The sequence below is a fragment of the Mus caroli genome, chromosome X (assembly GCF_900094665.2).
Source record: "Mus caroli chromosome X, CAROLI_EIJ_v1.1, whole genome shotgun sequence".
Classification (NCBI taxonomy): domain Eukaryota; kingdom Metazoa; phylum Chordata; class Mammalia; order Rodentia; family Muridae; genus Mus; species Mus caroli.
Genome location: NC_034589.1, coordinates 102504978 through 102514971, shown reverse-complemented (window position 1 = coordinate 102514971; position 9994 = coordinate 102504978). Strand labels below are relative to the sequence as shown.

General features: G+C 35.0%; 1 protein-coding gene across 2 annotated transcripts in view; it reads left to right on the top strand.

Annotated features, from left to right (window-relative positions):
- Brwd3 (bromodomain and WD repeat domain containing 3) overlaps positions 1-4156 on the top strand; it is a 91595-nt gene extending 87439 nt beyond the window's left edge. For both annotated transcript variants that reach the window (XM_021153018.1, XM_029473202.1), the window contains one exon: positions 2602-4156. In XM_021153018.1, coding sequence (XP_021008677.1) covers positions 2602-3356 — 755 coding nt within the window. In that variant the 3' untranslated portion in view covers positions 3357-4156. The remainder of the gene's footprint in view (positions 1-2601) is intronic.
- The last annotated feature ends 5838 nt before the right edge of the window (positions 4157-9994 follow it).

Below are 9994 nucleotides of genomic sequence, written 5' to 3'. Positions count from 1 at the left end.
GCCCTGCCCTGCCCTGCCCTGCCCTGCCCTGCCCTGCCCTGCTCTGCCCTGCTCTGCTCTTGCCCTGCCATGCCCTGCCTAGACACAAACTCAGAGACCTGACTGCCTCTGCCTCCTGGGTGCTGGAGTTACTCCCAGAGTATACTCCCATTCCCGACTTAAGCCATTCTTCCTGATATATCAACCCAAGTATCTTTTCATTCCACCAGCAGTTTCAGATGCTTCTTAACAGTACATTTCATTCATGTTCAATATCTTTGTGTCTTAAAACTCAATCATTTTCATTCAACTTCAATCTCTTACTTTTAAAGGTATGATGTCACTGTGTAGTCTAAACTTACCTCAGATTTTTTTTTTTTTCTTCCTGACTTAACGTCCAGAATACTGAAGTCCGAGGCACTCAGGAATTTGTAACTGTTTATCACATCCACAGAGTTGTGAAGTCTTGTTAACTCTATAGTTCTTTTAAAGTTTTTACTTGTGATTCTGTGCATATGTTTATGTCTATCTGTGAGTTTATGTGTGTTAATGCAGTGCCCACACAGTCCATAAGACAGTATAGGTTTACCTGGAGCAAGACATAGAGACAATTTTGAGCTGCCCGTGTGGATGTTGAGAACTGAGCTCTGCAAGAACAGCAGGCCCTCTTGACCATCTCTGTAGTCCCTCTCTTAACTCGAAGACTGCTGAAATATCTTATCTCCTGCTATTTTGTGATACTGACTTAGTCTGTAGCTGAGTGTATGAGTTGCTTCTGACCGCCATAATAAGACACCAGAGTGAGCAGTCTAAATAAGACTTCATTGTCCCACAGTTCTGGAGTCCCCAAGTCCAGGGAGTTGAAGTATACAGAGATTACTATCTGAAAAGACCTTTATTTTCCTCAGGCTTAGAAAATACCACATTTAAGTTGTGTTACTTAAGACCATATGTCTGACTTTATATTTCTCTGTCACTCTGTCTCTGGCCCCACCGCTTTGGGATGATACAGTGTGTATCTATATATTGTATAGGAGATAGTATGTATACCTGTGTGTCTGTGTGTGCATGTAGAAAGAGACCCAGAAACTTATAATTTTCTTCCTTTTTCTCTTAAGATTTTAGACCTCAATTGACCTTCATTACTTTATACAAGGCTCCAGTCTCTACATACACTTTATGAGTTAGACCCTCAACATAAAAAATTTGAAGGCACATAATTCAGTCCAAAGAAACCCCCAACTTAGTAAATTAATGTTGTACATGTACTCACCAGTCTTCTCTCCTTCTGTTTTCCTCGGTTTTCTTCATATCTCACTAGCTATTTTTTTCCTTTTTCTAAGTAGATATTTTCTATTACCACTGCTGCTTTTTCTTTATCTGTAAACGTTAAGCAAATATAGCTTGCTTTCCTCACCCCTTTATTTACTCTCCCTGGACTGAAAATTCACGGTATTCTCTCTCTAGCTCCATAGTCTTATGAGATCCATCTTATATACCTACATAATGTTTTCACTTTTTAGGGTGTGCTTATATATGTACATATGCAAGTGTATATCAGGAGCTAAACTCACGGTCTCATGCATGCTAAGTGTATTACCATTGAGCTACCCTCTTAAATTCTGCTCCCTCCCTCCCTCCCACTTTCCTTCCTTCCTTTCTTCCTTCCTTCCTTTTCTTTCTTTCTTTCTTTCTTTCTTTCTTTCTTTCTTTCTTTCTTTCTTTCTTTCTTTCTTTCTTTCTTTCTTTCTTTAACTGGCAAGTAAAACTAGAAAACTTTATCTCAGGGCACTGCCCAAACTTGTTGCATCTTCAGTGCTTCTCAACTTAGCAAATACTTCTACCCATTACCCAGTTTCTTACACTATAAAACCAACAACATACACTATGTTTTATTCTTAGTGTTTGACATCAACCATTCTCAACAGATCCCCTTGGTTCCACATTTGAAATGAAGGATTTATTCTGGTTGGGCTTCGAGGACAAAATCTTCTCATCATCTCATCATGTTTTTTACCTAGACTACCTGCTTCAGAGTTCTTTCAGCTGATCTCCACTTCTATTTAACTACCTCCTACAATATGTTCTCTGTATAACACCAGGAACATTTTTTTTTTAATGTAAATCAGATGTTGTCTTTCTCTAGTCACTTCATTAATTGCTTCTTTAAATGTTCCATTCTATCTAAATAGCACCCCTGACACAGCCCTCTTTAATTCTCATCTCTACTTAACATTGCATTTGTTTAGTCACATTGTCCTCAGTAGTATGAACTGTGATAGCAAGTACTTTCTCATTCATCATCATGTTCCAACCTCCTTCCAATGCCTGCTCCACACTAGTTATTGCAAAATATTTGTTAAGTGAATTAATGAAGCTTGTAATTTATGTTTCCTTTTAACTCTTAAGTTTAATGCTAAAATTTCTGCCTAGATAACCCCACAATCCTTCAGTATCTTTTTAATTCTAAAAGAAGCAGTGGAACAAGAGTCAAATATTAATATCTTTCATTTTAAATAGATCTAAGTATCTTTTCTAATACCTTCAATGAATATATGAATTTTTAATAACTATCTTACAATGTCAAGACCTAATTTTTAAAAATGATTCATTTTGCTTTAGATCACTCCCTTGATGGACCTCTTACAAATGTTGATGGCAGAGAGCCCCGGACAGGAGCCAAAAGAAAACTGCTCAGTGCTTCAGAAGAAGATGAAAGCATGGGAGGAGAAGAGAAAGAAATGAAAGAAACAAAGGAGAAAGTACATTTATCCTCCTCCGAGAGTGGAGAGTTAGGCTCCAGTTTAAGTTCAGAAAGTACCTCTGGCTCTGACTCTGACTCTGAATCCACTTCCAGAACAGATCAAGATTATGTTGACGGAGACCATGACTATAGCAAATTCATACAAACCAGACCTAAAAGGAAACTCAGAAAACAACACGCCAATGGAAAAAGAAACTGGAAGACGAGAGGCACAGGAGGAAGAGGCAGATGGGGAAGATGGGGTAGATGGAGCAGAGGAGGCAGAGGAAGAGGTGGCAGGGGTCGAGGGGGTCGCGGGCGAGGTGGAGGTGGGGGGAGAGGGAGAGGACGAGGGAGAGGAGGAAGAGGTGCCTCTAGAGGATCAAGCCGAGCCAAACGAGCCCGAGTTGCAGATGATGAATTTGATACGATGTTTTCAGGACGTTTCAGTCGACTTCCACGGATTAAAACAAGAAATCAAGGCAGGAGAACTGTTTTATATAATGATGATTCAGATAATGACAACTTTGTGTCCACTGAGGATCCTCTGAATCTTGGTACATCCAGATCAGGCAGAGTACGTAAAATGACCGAAAAAGCCAGGGTTAGCCATCTCATGGGATGGAATTATTAACAGTTAAAGATTTTAAAATAATTTTTAAAAATAAAATCACTGGCCTTCTACTGCAGGGAATTTATCAGAAAATCTACAAAGCAAGTTGTGTGGGGACTTCTGCTTCCTTTCACATTGGTGCTTTTCCATTATGCCAGTATACATTTGTTTCAAGACTTTTAATCTCCACACTTCATTTGTTCAAACAAGCCTTACTCATTAGGCCTTAAATTAAAACAAATTCTGCCCACACATATATGTGTGTGCACATACACATGCACGGACATGCGCTCACTCGCGTACACACATACACACAACATACACACACACATACACACCACAGACACACTACAGATTTACTACATTAAAGGAGCATTCTGCTTCTTAAGAGTAGCATGACATTTTTATCTCAATAAGATATCCCTCTTTGCTTTTGTATCACAGAAGTATAGCACCTTCTTACAGAGTTTTATATAGTTTGTTTTTGCCATTTTGATTCCTATGCCCAGTAATAATAACTTTTGCACAATACACCAATCCTAAAGGCAGCTATTAAATGTTTACAGTTTCTATATTGTAAGAACGATCTGGATTATTTTACTCTTCCCAGGCCAAACTTTCATGAACTGTACTGAACTGAAGTATATATTTATACTGCAGTTTTGGGGTGGGGTGGGGGGTATCTTGATATGCTTTTCATTGATTTGCTTAATTCACGTTTAAGGTGAGAAAGGGTTGGTGCCTTGTAAATATGTAGCAAATCATTGTGGTGTGTCCTGAGGTGTGCATTAACTTTATTAAAAGAGTATACTTGAGGTATCGATCTAGACAAGGTGCCAAATGCAAAAGTTTCTTGCATCCATTTTTCTTTTCCTGTTATATTTTATTGCATTAGTAGAACTTGTGTAGCTTAAACGTAACTTAAACATTTGAGAAAAAAAAATCCTCATCCACAAAGAATAACTTCTTTGAACAGTAGCTCAGCTACCTCTATTAACTACAACTACTGGAAATGCTAAGGAAAATAGATGCTGTTACTCATTACTAAGGAGAAATAGAACAAGCTTTGTAGGGATGAATACTCCTAAGTTATAAGCTGAGACTTTTCAATAATCATATTGGCTCTCAAATTAATAGTTGTAACTAACCAGATTTCCTAAGTGTTATATGCTCTAGGCTTTTATAGAACATATTTGTGTAAGTAGACTTGCTCTACTGCATAGATTTCTCTGCTACCACTTATCTAAACAGCTGTGAGTTACTGGTTTTCATTTGAATCTTAAATAGTATCAAAGCACCTAACTTGAGCTGGAATATTTTGGCTAGCTAATACTTGGAAGCAACTTTAATAGGTTCTTCTGTTCTCATTCCAAAGGGTTCTTCTGTTCTAGACTTCCAGAAAAGAGCCTCATTGCACTGCAAACAGATATTTTGAATCGTTATTTTATAGTTGAAAAACAAAAAACCTTTTAAAATCATGTATGGTCTTGTTTACAGCAATAGAGTGCACGTGATTCCACAAGTGAGCTTCAGTTCCAAGATCAATTTTATTCCTCAAATTTGAGATAGCAGATGTGCTACTTTGTTACATAAATTCTTGAAGTTGGAGGGGGATAATAGTTGATCTCTGCTTTTGTAACAGCCGTTTTGTTACACTTAGATCAGACAGACTTGTGTGATAAAACATTTTCTTAATGTATGCCTGGTAGTCCAGGATATTTCTTAAGCTGATGTGTTTGTCTCATGCTTTTAATCATTTCATGCATCTGAAAATCTGTTAAGTGCAGAGGAAGGAGTACACACATAACTTTGCTTATTGGTGGGGTTGGGGGTTTATTCTTGAATTAATACCCTTAAGCAATTTTCACTTGCAGTAGAAATGATGTTCAGGCTTTAAGAAAATATAATGAACTGTTAATGGCACTAATGTCTGTTGCTAGAGAGCAGACCAAGCTGATATTTTTGTTGTTTTTCTTCACTATACCAAAACTATTTCTGGTTATAAACGCAACTGCCATTTTAGCCATAGTATAGATTCAAACTGTTCCCATTTGAGAGTCTACATTTGATTTTTTTATTAAAATATACTATTTCAGTTATTCATCTCTTGGGCATTTAGACTAAATTGTGCCTGTGTTTTCCTGGAGTCAGTAATATTTTGTCCTATAACAATCAACATACTATAGTTGCTTAAATTCCTGGTTATACCCAAATGTATATCATGTGTACCATTTTAGTATGAAATTTTGGTTGACATTCTTCTATGAAGAGATGACTCTTGAGATGTAGAAGAATTGTCATTTGTGTGATATTAGCAGTCTGGAGCTTTATTTATAATTTATTTTGAGAAATAAAAATGCCACATTTATTCCCCAAATGTCAAGATTTTCTAGGCTTACATAATTAGAATAATAAGGCTAAAGACATTTTTAAGCATATTTTATATGTAGTGAAATACTGTGAAATACTAGTGAACAGCACTTTGCTGTGATGTTGATTTCAGTCATTAGAATTTAAAGAGTTAGTCACCAGGGTATGGTAGGTGAGCATAGTTATCATTTATTATAAATCAAACAGATACTTTTCTGTTTGCATGCAAATTATTTTCATAAGTGTGAAAAAGGTCTGGAAAATAATATTTTTACTTTTTTAATCTGGACTTCCCTTTCCCCAATTTATATTTTAGTTTTTTTAATACCACTTCCTACAAATGTGTCATGATTTGTATCATATTGAATACTTTTATCATTTCAGTTTTCTAGAGAGCTTTTAAACCTAAATAAGATCTGGGTTGAGCCATAGCAAAGAAAGTAGGGAATGAGTTAAGAATTCTGCACATGAAGACCACTGTTAGGCCCATGAGAACACTCACATGTAGAGCTTTAATCCTGTGCTATATCTGAATAGTCAGTAAGCTATAATATTTCATGAATGCTAGTGTTCAGATTCCAAGCTTCATGACCTTAGCATGTGTGTATGTTTATAAAATTGAATCATGTGTTTCTTCTCTGGCTTGCTGTATGTATCTCAGCTAGCAATAGGAGGCTCTCCAAAACATGCACAAACCCACTAGCCTAATGACTAAATTTGTTTTTGTAAAAGTCTTTGTGTGCTTGTATGTATGTAGCTTTTTTCTAGTTTGACATACCTTATCCAAGACATTAAAAAGAGAGACTATTTTCTATGGAGGACACTGTCTACCAATTATTTGCCTCTTTACAGCTCAGCCTGTGCATTTATTAGCGCTTAATCATCCATGTCATTATTTCTTCTAGATGACAATTTTGGTTTTGTCATGTGTGTCCCTCTTTTCTTTTAATTTAATTTTGGTCTTTCATTTGTTTGTATTTTCTCTTTTCCTCCCCAGAAATCAGGCTTATTCTAGAAATTGTTCCTACGGTGCTTCCTTTGCTCCAGAGGCAAAGGAACTGAGTAAAATGCCTAAGTTTCCTTCTACACACTTTAGTTCTCCTCTACCTACATTAGCTTTCAGATATTGTAAATTAGAGTGATTTATCATTTGTTTTTGTTTTAATCATGTAGATTGTCATCAGACAATACAGTGATTAAAAGAGAAAGATGTGAATGCCACTTCTAACTTTTGAATAAAACTTTTGGAGCATTTTTCAAAATGTGCAAGTTTGTGGTAATGATACACACCTTACTATATATGGAATCAATTTTATGCACAGTTGCCAACTGGTACTTTAAAAGCTGCATTTTCATGCCCTCAAAAAGGAATCTTAAAACATGCGATTTTCACTACATTTTGGTGTTCAGCCTTTTAAGCATTTACAATAACATTTGAAAGTCCTAAATTAATAGTTCTGGGGGAAGGAATAGGGCTTTTGATATTTAAAGTCTTTTATTTTAAATGCTAACCACATTCACCAACATCTTGATGGCAGCCAAGGCTTTATGAATGTTACTGAAAATATTCTAAGACCATTTTTAAGGCTTGTTTTTAAAATTCATGGTGAAATATTGCATGCTGTTTTTTTTTTCTTTAATCTCTTAACACCCAAATGTTAATTTACCACATTTACAAAGTTTGAGTTAAGATCCAATTAAAATGAAAGGTTTTTATGGTGCTGTATTTTATGGAATATGGAGAGCACTCAGGTTTCTTGATATTTATTCCTTGCTATGGTCTTATAATCCTTGAATATTTCTTTTGTAGTCTTTCTTCTTGGGCTTGCTCTTATATCTACATCTTTTCACCAGGAAGACTGTACTTAACCAGCATACTTCAATCAGACTGGAAATTTCACATTCATCCCAGAGAGAAAAAATAGGCCCTCCAGTTTAGAGTTAAGGTGTGTTTATTTATATGTATGCCCATTTCTTATTCTTATATCTATCTTAATTAAATCTAGAATATGGGACTTAGACATATAAAAGCATGGTAATTATTTTCTAAAAATATAAAATTATTGATACACCTTCAGATCACCATTGATAATTTACTTTTAAAATCCCATATTGAAATATCCAGAAACCCAGTTGGAAAACGTGTTTTTGCATATGTCACCAAATATACATTAGGCAGTACTACAAATGTTAACTTTTAAACAATACCATGGTGATGGCAATCAGTAATTTATTTCTTTGTTCTGTAACTTATCATCCATGTTTTTTGTAATCCTTTACACAGTATTAACAAAACTGTACTTTATGTTTGTTCTTAGTGTCCATAAATTTTAAATGGAAAACATTCAGTTAATAGTTGATGTGCTGTTGTGTATGGGCAGAATGTCCATTAAACTAAAAAATTCAGTGGGGAAGAAAGGTAAACAAAACTGGTTTGGTTTATAAAAGATGTTTTGTTTGGCAGTTGTTGGTCATTATAAGCAATTACTTTCAAAGACAAAAAATACTGGACTAAATTTGTTGCCATTCTTTATGGGATGTTTACAATAAAATTCCAAGTTGTTTGGAATCAGTTGCACTCTCGCTGCTTTATGCCTTAATTCATACTAGAGATAAATTAACAAGACGAAAGAATTATAAGAACTACGAAGTTAACCTTTCGAACTATCCAGCTTTAGAGATTGTATCATGTAATCTGTGGGTCTTCTTGTCATAGATATTTTATTATCATTTTTTTAATTCTTAGAAACTGAGTTGCTTCCTATGAAAGAAAAGATGTTTCCTTTTCTTGCTGATATTCTTTGGATCACCTTTAGGTAAACAATATGATGGTAACACTTTAAAATTTGGGCTGCTTGGTGCCTTAAATAGCAGCCCCAAGCACTCGTAAGTTCTTTATTCGGCAGAGCTTCTTGAGTTGGTTAGATTTCGAATATACTTGCTGTTAAATTTTAACAGCTGAGCTATGGATACCCAGTGTTTTTTATTTGAGGTTAAATTGCCTGTTGACTATGAATTTATTATAAATGGTGCTTTAACTTGATGTAAATCTAGGAGGGAGAGAAATGAATTGAGCTGGGGTCTGAATGTTTTACTAGGAACACTCATCCTTGGCCTTAAATCTATACCCTCAAGTTTTCTCCCAGTGTCAAGGATTCTACTGAGTTCAAGATAAATAAGCTTCCAAAAGCGTGGTCTGCATCTTTTATTTGTAGCTTGTCTGTTTTGTGTTTTTAGAATTAAGAAGAGCTTTTGAATAGTTCACCTCTCTTCTGGCATCAGATCAGCTGACTGACAGCCCAATTTTCACAATACCCAGATTGAGGTCAGGGTATATTTGTGTTATTTTTGTTTAGTTGTTTGACTGCTTTAAAATAACCCTCTTTTACTATGTGAATATGTTACATTAAAAATTCTTTGTTAGAAGGCTTTCGTATTTTCTTTACACGTTAAATTTCTTAAATGGAAAAATTAAAGAATTTTTATGACAAAACTTTATTGAAGTATTCAGAAGATTGTTTGCCTCGTTGAGAAGATCAAGGGGGAAGAGTGCCCTTTGCTTTCTATATTATTTATCACTTATTCCTTAAAGCTACTTTCCAAAAATGCACAAAATAAATTGAAACTAATACGTTGAGCTTGTGAATTAATTTTTAAATGGGATTTTTGGTGCTATATTTAAACTCATTTCCTGTCTCAAGATTTTTATATAAGTACATAAAGCATTTTTATGATGCATATTGCTGGTAGACCAAATATAACATTAAATAAAATAAATATTTTATGGTATTATTTTTCCCCAAAAATTTGGAGTGACTTTTCTCGTTTTGTAACTTTTTAGTTACGTCTCCTTTTCCATCTGTAGTACCTGACTTAATAAAGTTCCTTCTCACCTGCAGAATATAAACTTCTCGTAGCTAATTTTAGCAAAAGTCTTAGCATACTAATCTTTCGACATATATTAAGGACTTTCAAAACTCTGTCATGCTATTATGCTTTCATTAATTTGTAAAATTCTACTTAATGCCTGCTCAGTGCCCTTAGAATTTCCAATTTTATAAAGTTTCTCACAAACATTTTAAGAAATAAAAGCATTTCAAATCATTTAATACAGGCTACTAATATTGATAAGTATTTTATTCATTCTTAGTGGTGTTTTGTGGATCATTTTTGTCCTGTTTAAATTCCAACTAGAATTTGTACGGTAGTACGTAATTTGTACTAGGAATTTTGTGTACTCTGTCAAGTACTTCGTGGAGAGAAAACTCGTCATAAGGTGTTTCTAGTTT